At 45.6% G+C, this 18,107-nt stretch overlaps 2 protein-coding genes across 2 annotated transcripts; one reads left to right on the top strand and one right to left on the bottom strand.

The window, feature by feature from the left end:
* Positions 1-108: 108 nt before the first annotated feature.
* LOC117148383 (small G protein signaling modulator 2) lies at positions 109-17,550 on the bottom strand. The gene is made up of 9 exons (XM_033315744.1): positions 17,426-17,550; positions 6,827-7,277; positions 6,535-6,754; positions 5,682-6,405; positions 5,283-5,609; positions 4,176-5,227; positions 2,119-2,423; positions 1,791-2,068; positions 109-1,722 (listed from the first exon to the last, which is right to left on the bottom strand). Exons 1-9 carry the CDS (start codon positions 17,442-17,444, stop codon positions 1,634-1,636), a joined length of 3,465 nt encoding a protein of 1,154 aa, XP_033171635.1. The 5' UTR covers positions 17,445-17,550; the 3' UTR covers positions 109-1,633.
* LOC117147066 lies at positions 3,182-3,594 on the top strand. Its single transcript, XM_033313825.1, has one exon. It carries the CDS (start codon positions 3,182-3,184, stop codon positions 3,497-3,499), a length of 318 nt encoding a protein of 105 aa, XP_033169716.1. The 3' UTR covers positions 3,500-3,594.
* Positions 17,551-18,107: the final 557 nt, after the last annotated feature.

Genomic DNA, 18,107 nt, shown 5'->3' with positions numbered 1-18,107 from the left:
GAAGGTCCGTCTTATCGCTCGATAAGGAGAGATTGTTTACCCCATTGGCCCAAGTTCTGTGGCAACAGGTGAACCATTCACCTGACCAGCTGATGGATCGGGATTTATTTATCTGCATATATCTCCAAATATACATCCACCATGCAAACTTCGGTTTCAATTAGGTATATATCGTATGTGTATTTATTAATTCCGATTCAAACATACCGACGTCTTTTGCTTTGTACTTGTATACATTTTAACTATATATATGTATATATATATATATTCATATTCAATTTGCGTGGGCGTGCATACGTATGTACACAGACGTATTTTTGTAATTGAGATAAAGTGGAGCCAAGGTGTCGTCCACCTTCTCTTTGGCCGGGGAAAGGTACATTTACAAAGAGTATAATTAGTATAAGTAGGGTATAAAGATAATCCACAACATTTATACTCGGTGTAGAGAGAGATCACACAGTGGGGGAAATAGTTATGCGTACGCTTTTGTAAATATACTTATATAAAAATAAAATACAATTAAATGAGACTGGAACTTGGTTTGGCTTGGCTTGGCAGCGCATATATATAATAGATATAATAGACACACAAGATCCGACGATATGCCGCCTTTATACATATGTATGTATGCACATACAGATACATATGTATGTATATGTGGTAGTTAGGTGTACTTGACTTATTGTTGACTTGATTGTTACACACAATTGGATATTTTTCGCTGGTACTGAGTTTACTTTGCAACGAAATGTAATTTAATATTTGCTGCATGTGTTCTTTTGTGTGATGTGCGATTGCTAATACAGCCCCTTTAAATATTATTAGGCTTTTTTTTGCATCTGATTTTTGCAAATTTCTGGTCAGTGTCATAATATAAGGACTTGAAATTTTGATAATGTACAAACAATAGAGCGTTGAAGACATAGACATCTAACCAACCACTCAGTCCACCGTTTTCCAATACTTGATATTGAAAGTTTCAAATTAGGTAAGATGTATATTTTCCTTCAATTCAATTTAGTTTTACTCGTTCATCTGAAATAGCAGCTAAACGCACTTGTTGTGTGTATATTGATAAACTTTGATATAACGTGATAAATACATTGCACTCTCCTGATTTTCTCTACATAATAAAACATACTGTATGTATGTATATGTTTGTCGCGTATGTTTACCACTGCACTGAAAACAAATTGTTCGAGTGCAAAGTGGTGAGTAACAGATGTCTATACAGTTGTATAGGGTTTAAGATTTCGTATCAGTTTTCATTCTTTTGATCAGAGTCTTATGCATTTGCTGCCCCTGTTTTCTGGTTTCCTTTACTTCGGGGATATGCGCGAGGAGTTTGGGAAGAACTTACTAGACCTACGGTTAAGTTACCATTAGGATTACAGTTTAGGATTACAGGTTCAGTGGTTTCTGGTCGCATACAAATCTAGTTTGAATACTTTATAGCGAAGACATCGATCGACACATATGTTACTTATTGTTTGTTTGTTAATCTGCGTTTTCATAGTGCGTTTCTGTGTATTTTGGCAAACGAAATTTGACTGAACTACGATCTAGATATTATAGAATCTCTACGCTCTATGTAGCTACATATATAGCTGGGTTCTGCCCATCCATTTCTCTACTTGTTCTCGATGATCATCTGCAGCTGGAGAACCAAACTCCGGGCCAATTGGAGCACCGACTGGGCATTGTGGCGTTCGGCCATTTCTGTAACCAAAAGAACCATATAGCAATTGGTATAATTTTACTCATAAGAAGTATGCCATGTATCCCACCATTGAAGAACTTGATGACGTCGGTGAAGTCCATGCTGTTCGAGAGGATGATGTCGCGATAGGTCTCCAGCAGGGCCAGGGCCAGGAAGAGTACGAAGTGGCCGGAGGCGATGTGCTTGGCCGCCCAGATCACCTCCCAGGTGGCGAAGACGTCGTCGTAGACGAGCTCCCTCTTGAAGTCCAGCAGGAACCACCTGTAGCAGAAGTAGAAGTGCGTGTAGTCGCCGTTCGAGTCCATCAGGTCGTACATCTCCGAGTCGAGGATCTGGATGAGGGACCTGTGCGAAGTGGGTTAGTTAGCTAGTCCGACTGAAAGTGCTGCACTCACCTCATGTTGGCGAAGTGCATGTCCATGGCCCCGCCGCTGGGAAAGTTCTCGATCATGCGCTCCATGAGCTTGCAGAAGCAGCTGTAGCTGAGCGACTCGTCGTCGAAGATGACCAGGAGGGGAGCCACCAGGTCGCACATGCCCTGCATGTAGCCCACGTCCAGGTGCTCCCACACGTACGTGGAGATCACGTTGCGCAGCTTGTCCAGGTTCTCGTTGGCGAAGTACCAGTAGTTCCTGTCGCACCGCTGCACGTCCTTCTCGATGCGGTGCAGATTCAGCCCGAACTGCTCCAGGAGTTCGCTCTGCAAAGTAAACGAACCAAATTATTACCACGGGAAATAAGAAGGATATCTGAGTAGTGGTTAAAGTTGATTGCTCACTTGCAATGATGTCGTAAGAACATTAAGACACTGTAAAAGTATGTTTTGATCTTAATCAATCTTACTTAGGAATACCTCAATTGAACCACTTTTCAATAATAATAATCGAATAGCAGAATTCGGTAGGCTTCTATTTATACCCGTTACTCACAGAGTAAAAGGGTATACTAGATTCGTTGAAAAGTATGTATAAAGGCTGGAAGGTTGAGATTAGACATACAAGTTTGTTGACCCATGTTGCCACGCCCACAAACCGCACAAAAGTGACACGCCCACACTTTTGAAAAATACGTTGATATTTTTTCACATTTTCGTTCTATCGATTTGGAAAAAAAATGTTTGCCACGCCCACTCTAACGGCCTAAAACCGCCCAAAATTGCCACGCCCACATTTTTAAAAATTTTTAAATTATTTCTTATTTTATTCCCTAATATCTATCGATATCCCAGAAAAATTATGAAATTTCGCATTCACACTAGCAGAGTAACGGGTATCTGATAGTCGGTGAACTTGACTATAGCATTCTCTCTTGTTTTGATCAGGATTACTGTCCAAACTAGAAAATTTCCCCATTTAACTGATATATGCCATTATGTGCTAGATTATGGCAATAAGTTTGAACTGTTCTGAAGTAAAAGGAAACACTTTAAAATTCAAATTATTTTCGATCAAGTTGGCTATGCTTTCGATTGTCATAATATTTCGTTCCGCCGGAATATTTAGTTCACTTTCGTTTCACTACTTGACTGAGAAACAAGCTCCAGAGCACAACCTAATTCAGAAATGGCAGAGAATTCGGACGCGGAAGCAGAGTCAACTGGAGGAGGGTTCGCAGTCCTCAGATTCCAAGGAAGAATTCCAGCGCCTCGAGGAGCATGTAAAGGCCATGGAAAGACGGATTGCGCAGGACAGGGAAAAGAGAAGGAATTTATTCATTCGCTTCATGAATTTATTCCTCGATTTATTAGAAGCACGGGTATATTCGCAGAACATATAGTATTTGCGATTTCTGTTAACCTATTCCCAAAATACCAATGTACTATCAAATGGTATAAGTGTTGACGCATAAATATATCATAAGCATCCCGGATATGGAGCTTTAATTAGCACATTTTCTCTTTTGCATTTTCTTTTTATACCCGTTACTCGCAAAGTAAAAGGGTATACTAGATTCGGTGAAAAGTGTGTAACAGGCAGAAGGAAGCGTTTCCGACCATATAAAATATATATATTCTTGATCAGGAACAATAGCCGAGTCGATCTGGCCATGTCCGTCTGTGTATGAACGTCGAGAGCTCAGGAACTATAATGGCTAGAAGGTTGAGATTCAGCATACAGAATCTAGAGACAAAGGCGCAACGCAAGTTTGGTGACCCATTTTGCCACGCCCACTCTAACGCCCTAAAGCCGCCAAACCGGTCACGCCTACACTTTGGAACTATTTTTAAATTTTGCCCAGAAATCCCAGAAAAATGATGAAATTTCGCGTTCGCATTCACACACTAGCTGAGTAACGGGTATCTGATAGTCGGGGAACTCGACAATAGCATTCTCTATAGCATTATGTATACGCCTAGTTGAACCACTTCCTAGGTGGAAACTATACGAATTAAATTGAACTCTTGTTCAAATGCCTTACGGAAATTGTCTCAAAACTCTACTGGGCTACTCACACTGTAGACACCTCCATTGGAGCTAGCTGGTGAGGCGCAAGCGGACTTGGGCTGCTGAAGGGCATCCATATTGACGCCTGCTCCGCCGGATTCTCCAGCCTGCTCCTCGAGGGGTGACATCTGGTCGCCCTCTGCCGCCTTTGGACTGCGCTCCCAGTTGGTAATGTCCACGGATGCCTTGGTGATGATGACAGCGGCGGCTGCCGGTGGTGGTGGCCTCACTGCTTCTTCATCGTCCGGCAGCTGGAGATCGTCGGCACTCAAGTACTCCGGGCTGAGAACACTGCGCGTGTCGCTGGTCGGGCGTTGATGCACATCGCCGGGTCCCACTGTCTCGTACGAGGAAGCTGTGGATGCCGAGCAGCTGGGCTCCTGATTGATCTGTTCCTCCAGCTTCCGGTACTCCGGTACCTGGTTCTCCGACTCCGGATTCTTTTCATCCTGCTGCTGCTTCGGCTTGTTGTCCTCCTCATCCGGTTCGTCCAGTTCATTGAAGCTCTCGCCCTCGTCCACGTGCCCCGAATCCGTGCTGGTCTTCATGGCCCTCGGAATGGGTTTCACAGTCAGGTGATTGCCACTCACCGCGCACTCCGCCTGCTGCTGCTGCTGTTGCTGCTCATCGAACTCCAGATCGCCGGGATCTGAAATGTCCGATATGTCCTCGAACACCTCGTTTTCTAGTTCGCCACCGGCTTCGAGGTCGGCCGCCCGCACGGTTCTCTCGTTGCCGGAGTTGCTGCCGGAACTCAGCTTGGCCACCGCCCGCGCTGTCTTCTCCTTCTCTCTCTGCTGCACAATGGCGTCCACCGCCAGCCACTCGCTCATCGTGGTCTCGTAGTAGTGCTTGCAGGTCTCGTCCTGCTTCTTGCGATCCTCCGTTGTGGAGCCGAAGGCGTAGTGGCCCAAGAGGTACGGCCACACCTCCTGCCGCAGCTCCGGCTGGACGCCCCCGAAATAGACCAGGCGGTAGAACTCGGTCGCATTATCCAGCACGCCGTTCACATTCAGAAGCTGCCAGCGCTCCTTCGTCAGGCCCTCCTCATCGGCTTTCACTAATAGACGTGAAAGCTACAGTATGTGAAAAATCATCGAGTCTTGCTCACTTACTCTCAGGGGTAATCCTGCCGTGCACTAGACCGGACAAGTGGGTGCGGACCGTGGAGAGGTGGCGGCAGTAGGCCAGCCAGCCGTAGAAGGCCCTGGAGATGATCTGACGGCGCATCGTGGAGCAGACCATCTCGATGCTGGTGCTCTGCGCCTGGAGCAGCTGTTGCTGTTGCTGCTGCTGCTGGAGGAGCAGCGGCGACTCCAGCGGGAACTGGTCGATGGAGAGGCTCTTGTTGGAGCAGTCGCTGCTGCCGGTGGTGGAGCAGCTGCTCAACTGCGCCCTCCGCGGAGTGCTACGCACAAAGTCCAGGATGGAGTGGGTGGCAGCTGGAGATGTAGAATCAAAGGTCAAATCAAATTCAAAATGGTTTTGGCAACGAAGAATGGTGCAGCACTCACCGAACTCCTCGTGGCGACTCTTGCTGACGATGCGGAAGACGTAGTCGATGGGCGTCTCGTCCACGGACTCCATGACCGAGGGCAGGATGCGGCGTCGCATGCTCCGGGGCCACAGGAACATCTTGCCGATGCCCCGCTGCGACCACAGTGGGGGATCCAGCTGGCCGTGTGGCAGGAGACCAGTCTCCAGGCAGCTGAGGAACTGCTGCATGTGCCCGCCCTCGGGGAAGTGGATCGGCGGCCGCTGGACGCCGTCCTGGCCCACCAGGATTACGGTGCCGCCGCTGTCCTCGCCGCGACTCTGGTGACAGTGGACGTAGACAATCTCGTCCACGTTAATGTTCAGGGCGTAGGCCCAGAAGGCGTCCTTGTCGATGTCCTCCGCCTCCTCCGCCTCGGTGTAGCCGTTCATCAGCTGGTTGGGCGTCCACTTGATGGTCAGCGTCTGGATGTGCTGATGCAGGCTGAGGTATCCCGGCATGGGTTCGGCCACATCCTTGGGCAGCACCAGTACGTTGTTCTTGCCGTAGAGCAGCGTGGCCTTCGCGTTCTGATGCAGCGACTCCACGTAGTCCTTGGCCACACTGGCCGAGGCGATCGACTTGAAGGATCCAGTGCCCGCCTCGTCGGAGCTTGTGTTCAGGCTCCTCTTGAAGTTGATGATCGCCGGACGCGAGCACGTCGACGAGGAGCGGCGACACGAGCTGATCCGGTGGCGTTGCACCTGTTTTTATTGATGGAAAATGGAAAATCAAATATTTACTTATCTCAACTAAAATTATATTATCATAAATTACATATAGGTTGGGAGTTAGGATCGGTGTTCAAATTCAATTAAATGAGCTATACACACCAGTTCGTCTGCGTGCGGATCGGTCCAATAGTGATCGGCTGTTTTGGCCCGCGTGAATTCCAGGGCGCAAGGACCCACCAGCAAAGAGCTGAGAATGGATCCGTAGTCGGGATCGGCCACCAAGGAGTCCCGGTCGTAGAAGCTGCTGGCATTGCTCACCAGATACTCAATGATTTTGGTCAGGCGCTTCTCGTAGAGAGCCAACCGAATCCACAGATACCTATGCGCAGACATGAGGAAACAAGCTGGTCAATCTTTAGCCCAGAAATTGATTTCCGCTGAAGGAACTCACTTCATGCTGGCCAGGGACATGCTGGAGGTGCTCGCACTGACGCTAATGGAAGCGGACGCGGAGGACGTGCTGGCCGCCGCATTGGTGCCGGTGGACATCGAGTTGCTGCTGCTCTTCTTGAGCATCGGCGGCCGCTGGAAGCTGTCGCTGCTGCTGGAGGAGCGCTTGCTGGGATCGCTGGCCTCGATTTCCTGAACCAGCTTGCTGATGTGCTCCGCCTCCGGGCAGCTCTTGGCGATCTTGTGCAGCAGCGCCGTCGTCGAGGAGGTCTTGAACAGACCCAGCGCCCTCCGCCGGAGGCCCTGGCTCAGGCAGGCCTCCACGGCGCCGCACAACGAGGTGACCGAGCTGCTCTCCTCGTGGACGTACTTCTTGGTCACCGCCTCCTCCATCAGCTGCTTCACCTCCTTCTTCACGCTGGCTATCAGCCGCTCCTTGTAGTCGGAGCCATCTGGGAGAGGATGCAAAATAAATGGCACTGAGTGAAGAGTAACTTTATAGTTCATTTTCAAACCCGTTACTCGTAGAGTAAAAAGGTATACTAGATTCGTTGAAAAGTATGTTTCCGACTATATAAACTAAAAACTGTCACGCCCACACTTTGGAACAATTTTTTAATTTTGTCACATTTTATTCCCCAATATTTATCGATATCCCAGAAAAATGATGAAATTCGCATTCACACTAGCTGAGTAAAGGGTATCTGATAGCCGGGGAACTTGACTATAGCATTCTCTCTTGTCTTAAATGCATTTATTTATAAGCTCCATCGTCTTTTAAAAATCATCTGAATGGGGCAGAAAAATATTGCTGTCCTTCGCCATTCGCCAAATCAAGTGTTTAGCAATAAATACGTGTCAAAAGGTGTCGCAAAAAGGTAATCATTTCCACAATAACGACGTAGATCCATGATACAATCTTATCTGCATTGATAAAGGTCACCGATGACTGATAGTCAATCAGAGTGAAGTCATTAAGCAGATAGCGGAATATAATAGTTGTGTAATTTTCGTTAAATTATAATAGTTTGCTGTGCAATTTTTTTATTGGTAACCAACCAGTATTTATTCAATAAACAATATTTTCGCATCAAATGAACTATTTTCAGTGTTGAGTAATTCAAGCGCATATAAATAGTAGTGAGTGATGTTTGACGAACCCCTGCTTTTACATTTCGCCGAGTGAGACCAAGGAAAAGTAAACCCCGTCGGGTCTTAAAACCAAATCACATCGCCAACGCCCAGTAAACATTTACCCCAAGCGCCGCATCCTGTGTCCTGTATATATCCATATCCTTATGTCCTGTTCGTCCTGTTCGTCCTGCAGAGTCTGAAACTCAATATGTCCAACATGTGTTGACTGCCGCCCCTCGAACACTTTCCCAACCCAAATGCTAATGGCATTTGCACTCAAAACTGACGATGGCCTGCGGCCACGTATAATTTCATTTTCATTAATTGTTTTCCATTCGGAGCGACAGCTAGTGGGTTGCTGGCGTGGCCAGGATACGAACGCTGGCCAGGAACCACTGCGAACGCAGATACACTCACAGATCCATTCGGTTGATGGATGGTGAGTGATGGAGCATATGCAGATAGAAAGCCAATCGAAAGCCATAAATTCCAAGAAATTATGATGCTCAGATGGCATGGGTTTAATCGAAGTTCCACAATGGATAACTAGTTATTCCACTCATCGGTACCCATTAAATATACCATTGGATCAGATTCCGAATGAAAGGGCACAACTATCAACTTTTCATTATGATTATTCTAGAATGAACTTCTATTTGGCTGAACTGTCTGGGTAATTTGGGTGTAAGCAGCCAAGCTGTGGACAAATGTAATATATTTCCAAGATGCCAATTGGGCGTCGCAAAACAGCCTCATCAATGTTCCATCAAATTGACTTCGGATTGGATATTGGTTTTGGGGTTTCCCGGATGCACTTCCCACTGGCAAGCTGATGGCCGCCGCCCACTGAGCTAGCTTCATTATGCTGGGCGCGGATGACGACGTGGATGCGGACTTGTAGGCGGGGCAATGGCAGTGCGCCTCTGGAGCTGTGAACTGTGCGGCACTGTGGCTCTGTGGCGACAACAAAGTGCTCGCCGTCTGGAACGCCGACCGCGTTGTCGCCATGCCACGTCCTTGGTGGGTGCAGATGGGTGGAGATGGGTGGCGGAGGCAGTGGCAGTGGCGCGTATGGGGCGCCCCCTTTTTAATTGCTGCTCCTTTGTTGCACCATTTCCATTTTGCATTTGACACTTGTTGTTAGTTCTCCATCTCCCTGCGACCAGCGATTGCATGTAATTAGCATTTAAACGTACGCAGCACACCGGCCTTGGCAACAAGTTTTAATAACTGCACCTTCCGTCAGCCGAGAAATGCAAATATGCTGGCGAGAAAGTGGAGAAAGTTTCGCATCCCGCCATTTGCCATTTGCTATTTGCCACTCGCTATTTGCGTTTGCCTTTTGCTGATGCTGATTTGTTTATTTGTTTGTTTGCCTGGCCTCCGTGGACGCGGCCAAACGAGAGTAAATATTAAAAGATACTCAGATAATTGCACCTTTATGTATATGTGCATTAGGTCCTATGTAAATTACATAATATGTATTCACATCTCCTGCTTTAAATTCGTTTTTGCCAGCGATTATTTAAATACCACTTCACAACGTGAAAAGTTTTGAATCAACAGTGCATATATATTGAAATATTAGATTCAGTAGATTCAAATTTATCACTCATACGTACTGTTGTTCGTGATAAAAACCATTCTCTGGTTTGATTTCCAGAATAGAATGCGAATTGTTTAAGATTTAGTTTGTAAACCCTACATCAATTTAGCCAGCTAGTGAGCAAAATTCCCCTAAAGTCTATTAAAGAGAAAATAAACTGAAATGAGCATATGGACACAGTTTCTCCCAGTGGAGTGGTCTCCATCTCCATCGACATTGGCGCTGGCCACGAAACCCTTTGGGATCGCCCAGCCGGAGCAGCTTCAGCCACGGCATCTGAATGGAAGGGGGCGTTGCTGGTCCTTTGGGCGGGTCACCTACACAGCGACCTTGACGAGCTGGATGGTCTTGGTCCTGGTCGTGGTCTTGACCAGCGATTATCCCGGCGGGAGAAGCTGTAGGTCAACACGCACACACTAATAGGTGCAAGCGAAGCCATAAAGGCTATCTTTAAAGCTACCGGCGATAGTAAAACTTTAACCGCTTTCATTAAGCTAAATCGCTTGCTTTAAAATCTGGCCAAGCGAGTGATTTAGCTCAAATCTTCAGTAAAAATCTGGAATATGTCGAAAATATTTTGCAATTGGCAGGTGATATGGAAACATATTTAGCTAATTATAAAGCTAATTATAAACTTGCCCCAAAGTAGCCGTTATTAAATAAAGACAATTCAAGATTGTTAGAAATAAGTAAAGAAACGCTCGAGTTTGTATTCAAATCGCAACATTTTCCCGTCCCACCTGGCGTATGGGTAATAAATCAATCGGGCAAATCAAAATCAAAATCGCCGAGGGAGACAAACCAAAAAAAAATTTAAGAAAACCTTTTGGAATTCATCTTGAAAATTAAAAGGAAACTCTCGAGCAACAGGATCCAGAAGCCGCACAAGAAACTTTATCAATTATCTGCAGAACAATCAAGAGCGAAATTTGCCGCACTGAAAATTAATTTCAGTTTCTGCCAAGTTCAGGAAAGATGCGAAAACACCGGGCTCAGGGCGTCCTGGAGGGTCCTTCGTCCTATGAGGGCCTCCAACGCGCCTGCAATCGTAAATTCATTTGGCCCACCAAATGGCAATTGATGGCTTAAACAGGCTCAATAACCATTTTGGACCACACACACACACACACACGCATACACTCAAGGCCGAACCTTAATTAAGGGGAGCGGAAAATGGTGGAAGTGGGGAAAATGGTGAAATCGGGGGGTTAATGGGCGCCCGTGTGGTTGGCTATTCCTAGCCAGCAGCATTTTAAATAAAATGATTCTATTTTCATCGCCCGAAATGATTCGCTGGTTCGCTGGTCCGCATTTTCCTCGATGTTTGTTTTGATGTGAACACGGTTAAATATATATATATATATATATATATATAATATACATATATATAGAGGCAGGGGTTCGTTTAATTTCGGCTTTACGACCCTGAACCATTTTGGGCACTTGCAACTAGCTGTGGATAATTAAATGGGCTTAAATGGCCAGAAATGTTCGGTTTGCGGCCACAAAAGAAAGGCGAATATATTTTCTGGGAAAAATGTAAACCTTTTGCTCCTGCTTACAGCTATCACCATTGTTTCCACAAATGAAGCCGTGGCCCGAATTCCATTTAAATTGCTGGCAACAAAATGGCTTTAATGTCTTACTTTGTTTTGTTTGCCTTAAAAACGCTCACAACAGTTAATTGCCAATCGAATGCACGGGCATTCTTCAGATACTTTGTCTGTATTATAGATACATATGTATCTATAATGGTTGCAAGCTTGTCAAGCCGACAACTATTTCCATAGAATTAAGATAAGGACTTGAGTTACAAAAGGCGAGCGTTTTGAATCTATAATAAAATAAAATACAATCCACACACACATGTGCACAACAGATGTCAGTGCTTGTATTTAATAGGTTTTTTATAAATATTATGAAAAATAAATATATTTTATAACAAATTAACCTGCCGTTTAAGTTCCTTGCACATAGTAATACTTTGCACGAATTCATCGACTGCTTTACTTTCAGCTTTCGCTTTTCTCCCAGTGTACAGCTCATTATGCGACAATCTTTCGGATACACATCTACTTTATTTGTACTTTTGTGCTGCGTGACATTTTTGGCTTCGATTCATTTGGCTGTTTGGCTGCTTGGCTGCTTGGCTGTTTTTTGGGGCAGAAAGTGTGGCAGGACCCGCATAAGCAGATAACTAAATAAATGTGTACACGTATCTGTGGCCCTGCGGACGGGGCAGAAACTACCACTATGCGACATTAATTACAGACTAATGTATCGTGCATATTGTACATATTGTACATATGGTGTATGTTGGCCTCAACACGCAAACTGCATTAAGTGTGTTGCTGTTTCGCAGTTGAGTGGGGAAAACTCCCCCACGGAGCGGGGGGAGGGGGGTGGGGTAAATCGAAGTTTAAGGGGTCCCCCAAATTGAATGGCACGGGAAATTAATGCCAGAGTTTCCCTAAAATAGCTAAAATGATTAGCTCCACGATTAGGATACCAAGCACCTGTGTAATTGAATGGTTGTTTAAACAAAGTGGCTCGTGGAAAGTGTTCATTCAAATTCACGTGTTATTAATTTCCCTAGCAGAAAGGTTAAAATCATCATCATCTTCTACCGTTATTGCACATTGCTATATGCACATGTGTTTGTTTGCGGTTAATAAATATATATAATCTTAATATATATAACATTAGCCAGAGAATAAGGTTTTTGTTCAGTGAAACTGACATTAGCACGATTCAATTATGGTAAGTGGCATTAAATGCAAAAGTTGTCCATGTGCATGCATTTTGCCTCAATCAAATTGAATGCAAAAAGTTGATTTTTAATTCACTAGAAATTACAAGTTTTTCAATTTTTATCAGAAAGTTTAGATTGCAAGCAATAGTAAATGTAATGGTAGGGATTAAAATGCAGTAATTCGAAATTCTATGATTTTACCGCTTTTAATGTGAAAATTATACTTCGAATAAATAGTGAAAGAACTTCGTTAATAAACAAAAGTTTATATATATGGATAATCCCTAAGTGTACAAAGTAAAATGCGTTTAAATGTCATTTGCAAAATTCAATGGCATCAAGCAAAGAAGTTATTGTTTAATAAGCCGGCAAAGAAGGCTTAAACCTTAATAGAACCCGCGTAAATAGATGCAAATCCGTTAAGAACGGAAAACTGCAGCATATCCCCGTCAAGAACTTCTGAAAACTTTCACTTTTCCAAGAGTGCTGACAAAAGAACTGGAAAATACCGAAAACTGGGAATCCGTGCAAGAAAATCGCAGGCATGGAAATGCGCGCATCTAAGCCGAGGATCTGGAGCTGGGGCTGCTGCAGTTGCTCGCCCACGCCGCCGGCAAATGCAATTTGTTGGTGTTTGCAATTAAAATTACATGCGCCGGGCTTCAACGCTTTACCACTGGTAACGCCTGCCCCCCTGCCCACCGCGCAGTCGACCTCTGAACTTTGCGCCAATTCTCCTTCCGCTGGGAGTAAACTTGCAGTTTTCCTTCGCCGTGGGCGTTGCAGTCAAGCCCATGCTAGGCAAACATGGCGCGGAGTATTTAAGCAGCTTACGCCGCACGAAAGTGCCGGAATCTCGGAGAGCTGGCAGTCGCAGTCAGTGCACCAACTGGCAGCAAAACTCTGGCAAGCAAACACTGGCCGGAATACGTAATTAGGCCGAGAAAGCAGTTCCATTCGCCACTCCACTGCTCGTCTACTGCTCGTCTCCATTCCCATTTCCCCCATTTCAAGTGCATCAAGTGCACGGCCAGCAAAGGTCAGAAGGTCAGGGGGTCAGGGGGCAGTGGTGTATGGTGAATGGTGCATGCATCGTGCGTGGTACGATGACATATGACGAATGCGCTGACCTTTGGCTATCCCACAACCCACGAATTTTGGCGCTTGATTGAGCTGATTCCCGATGCCCGAATAAGTAGGCAACATTTCTGTGGCATTCGATCCGATTTCATTTGCGGCATGCACTGAGTAGCATGCAACAATTACACGAATGGACCTTAAACACAAGAGTAAATATGGAATATTTGCGGCAATAAGAGGGAAACCATCTATATCACAGCATACTATTTATATCTGTATGATTTAATAAAGAACGCCATGGCCGAGTTAGCCGACTATCAGATACCCGTTACTCGCGCACGAGAAATTCAAACATTTTACTGTCATTTCGATGGAAATAAAGCATTTCTTACATCAATCAACAGCTTCATCTTCACCTTTGAGGTCATATTTCTCGGAATCCTTGCTTCAGGGAATTTAAGCTGACCACAATTGCAACTTTAACCACATTTTTTGGGTGTCATCAATGTAATTTAATAAAGGTCTCAGCTTGTAACTAACAGGGTATTTAGCTAGTTTCGGCAAGCCGACGCTTATATACCCTCTGTAAGGACATAAAAAGGGGACTCAGTTATTGTCGTGATAATAGCTTCACCCTTTCACTGCATTCAGCTTCTGAATATACAGAATCCAATTACACATTTACTTTAATGATTGTTTGCTATATTTTACTTTGACTTAAGGCCTACTTTATCGAATTCAATACTCCAAGGATTCAGATTTCCTTTCTGTGTGCAATCCATACCCATGCCAATGGCATTTTGAAACGAATTTCGATCCGCTGCCTCTCATCTGTCCATCCAACTATCAGGTCGAAAAAGAATTGACAAACAATGCGATTTCTTTCCCAGGCGCCTGATTGACATTTGGGAATGCGGCTCTTTGAAGAACTCGGGCCATTCGTTGCGCCCCCCGCTCCGAGAGTCCTTGGACCAAAGGACCAACTTTTGGGTCGGCCCCGAAAGGAGCTATCGCTGGGCGGATGGAGCAGACGGGCTGACATCAAATTAATGATGGCCAGACAGTGGATTTTTAATTTTGAAGGTGCCTAGCTCCGGCTTCAATACTAATGGCACCGACAGGACGCAGGACATGCAGACACACGCATGTCAGGATAACGACTCAGCCGTTGACAGCAAGCTCACACTTTGATGGCTTTGTCATGAAAGACCGAGGACGTGACGGCAGCAACCATGCTGAAGCTACGGGGCACCCAGCATACACCACCCACAATACACTACAGGTAATGTTTCAACATGTGGCAACATCGAAACATTCAACTCGCTGAGAAGTGAAGTTGCTTGTATTTTACTGGCAATTTACTTCTAAATTTTCCCTAAGCACAGGGTCTTCAATCATATTATTTCATTTGCTTGCAGACAGCGTGTCCTGTAGTGCCAGCATACCCCCGATACCGCGGAGGGGCATGCAATACTTTGTGGCTAGTACTTTCGCACACACGTGTGCCTCACAGACGCATGAGCACTGCCACTCACACACACGCACACACACGCACACAGGGGCCTTCCATTTGACCTCTGTTACTTTTACTGTCAACGGGGCGTTAAGTGCACGGCCGTATGTTTGCACTTTGGGGTGGACCTGCCCAATAAGCAGCCTTTGCGAGACCCATATGTCACAATTATCAATTTGAAATTGCGTAGAGAACGCTGAGGAGCTGCTTACATTGGCAAGGATACTTTATTTCTCACAGGACATGACAACATGAATTTGGTGATACTTGTGAATAAAAGTGCCATAGTATATTGTTTGTCCAATTAATGTGTTAAATTTTAATCGGTACAAAAGGGAGTAAACTATTCGTCATCGACCTGAAGCCACGTTTATAAATTCCTTTCATATTGTTTATCCTTGGGGAAAGCGCTCAACATTTTGTTACTTTGTCACATTATTTTTAAGTGCAGCTGTTTGTGGAATGTTGTGCACTTGAAACACGCCTTTGTGGCCCAAAATGTTCAGTTGGTGTTTTTAAAATCAAATTTTGCTTTCAGCTTCGGCATTCGTTTGACAGTTTTTCCGTTAAACTAACTCATTTAACTCGACCAACTTTCACAGCGGCGGCTCACTCTGATGGGCGACACTGAGCCGCAGGTCTGGCAAGTCAATCTCTTCGAGGCCAACTTGAGTCCACGGCTCACGGCTCTTGGCTTTTGGCTAATGCCATAATTGAGCAATTGATGACGGCCACATCATCATCAGCATTGCCAGGCGATGGCCACGTCATCGGGGATATGGCAAGTGAGTGAGGAAGTGAGTGGAGTGGGTGGAACGGGCGGTGTGGGCGTTTGAGGGGCAAGGCCGAACTGCTAAAACATAAACAAACGCCCCCGCCTTGACTACGGGGCACATCGAATTGCCGCATTTTGCTGCCATGCCACATCGATGCGGCCAATCGACGTTCATTCATAAAAGTTTTACGCCCGTGCTCATCGGCCCCCAGTGCACCCCATTACCAAAACACCGCACTACGCACTCCGGACATTGGACATGGACATGGACATTGACCGGAGTGCAGAAGGAGCCACGGGATGTCTGTCTGGCGCAGGAGATGCCGACTCGTATCGAGCTGAGCAGCAAACACACACATGGCGCAACACAGTGCGCATTCAAATTGTGCAAACCATCGGGGAATGAGTTAAGTAACTCTGTGCGCAATGTTTATTGCTTAAAATGTAGCGTTGCTTTTCCATCTCACTTGATTAAGTTCCTATGAAAACAATTGCTGTCGCACAAGAAGTGAAGTTTAAGTTGTTAAATGAACTTGCCAGCTATCAGCAAGCCGTAATTCAATTACTGCGGAACTGCTGAATAACTGGCAATAAAAATTGTGGATTTATTACAGTCAGCCAGCTTGAGCAAAGGCCAAAAGTCAGGGCCAAACGGGAGGCAGGCAGGCAGGCAGGCAGTTGAATGAAACACATTAGATTATAAAATAAAATTGCAGAAGCAATTAGGCAAGTGTACCTGTTGCCCTAATCAAATCAAGAGCTCTCCACCAGCATTCCATTCCATTCACTAAAAGGTGGCTTATCCCAATGGCACACAGATCAGTGGCGCAAGCAAAGAAACTGCCTCGTCGGGCCACACTTTTGTGGCCCTGACTGTGCGCCTGCCCAGCAGAGGCAGTTGCATTGATTGCCAGGGATTAGGATTACCGGGAAATGCAGCACTCGTACAACCAGCTCGCCCAGCATCGCCCACCTGAGCAGAGCTACCGCGAGCCTTGCACACCTGAATGAATAATACCTGGAGAACTTATACACATATTTCAATTTGCATGACGCTTGCATCGCTTTAGCCGCTGCTAGCAGGCGGAGTCACGAAATTCTCGCATTTCTCGAAGCTATGAGATATGAATGGCGATGCCTGAATGCGGCACGTGTGCACAGGCATCATCGTCAGCATTTGAGCGTGATTACCATACGTAGGACGGGCAAGGGTACTACTCAATGACAGGAGAGTTTGGTTCTAGGGTTACTCGAAAATTCTAGGAATTAATGTGTGATATTCAAGAGCAACTGCTGCGAGGGAAACGCTGTTTCGTTTGCCAAGACTACTTCAGCTTAAAGTGTGCCTAACAGAATCTACAGAATCTAAGCAAATCATTCGAATAATTATCAATTGCATGCATTCTCTAGCAATCGCGATTGATTTCGATTGCATGTTTGTGCATGAGCAAACACGAGGTTCGCCAAATATCTGTCATACGCCACGTTGGCCCGGTTTTTAGCTACCAGTTTTCGGATTCATGTTTTCCACTTGATATTATTAATATTCAACATTTCGATATATCCACCCTTGAACGTGTGTTTCGTACATGATATTCGTGTAAAACTTTTAACCACTTTTACCTTTACTTTTTCCCTGACATCAAAAATGCATTTAAAATGCGCTGAAAAATATGGTTCTTGTGGGTTTTGGGTAATTTTTTTTCGGGTTTTTTGGATGGAGGTGATCACTGTTATTACCTGCATTGCCTTGCACCATTTTGCAGCGTATCTTATAGTATCGTATCGTGGCGTTCTGGCTGCGCGTGGGCGTGTGTTTGGGGCTTGCGGAGATTGCCCAAAGCTTTTCGCCGTAATTCCGTTCCTCTTCTCGCGCGCGTAAAATGTATTTCGAAAAATTGTATTTGTATTTGTATTTGTGCTCGTATTCGTATTTGTATTCGTATTTGTATTCGTATTTGTATTTGTTTTGCGTATTTTGCGTACGCCGACCGACGCCAGCAGAGCGCAAAGTGTCGCCTATGGCAGCGTGCGTTTGCCTCGCTTTCAGCGCTTTCTCCGCTTTCCTCGCTTTTCCTCCTGGATTTTCCACGCTTGCGTCCCTTTTCGCTTGCCCAACTAGTTGCTGTTGTCCTTTATAAATAATTTGGTTGCCGCCGCAGGGGGTGGGGCAAGGAGTTTCGCCTCCCGCTCGCCCATCGGACGACTCCTGGGCGCTCTGACGCACTGACTCACTGACCAACTGAACCCACTGGGTTAGCCAGAAAACCAAAAAAAAAAAGTGAAAATAGGGCCAGACTCTCGGCAGCAAGTCGTTTGTTTTCTCAGCACAAACGCGTCGTCTGCACGCGACCAACTCCGCAGCGAAACTGAAGCGGAAACTGAAACTGAAATCGAAATAAAAGCCAAAAGGGAATGCGGC

This window comes from Drosophila mauritiana, chromosome X (genome assembly GCF_004382145.1).
Source record: "Drosophila mauritiana strain mau12 chromosome X, ASM438214v1, whole genome shotgun sequence".
NCBI classification, from domain to species: domain Eukaryota; kingdom Metazoa; phylum Arthropoda; class Insecta; order Diptera; family Drosophilidae; genus Drosophila; species Drosophila mauritiana.
Note: the sequence above shows the minus strand (reverse complement) of the source record. Positions and strands in the feature narration are given on the sequence as shown.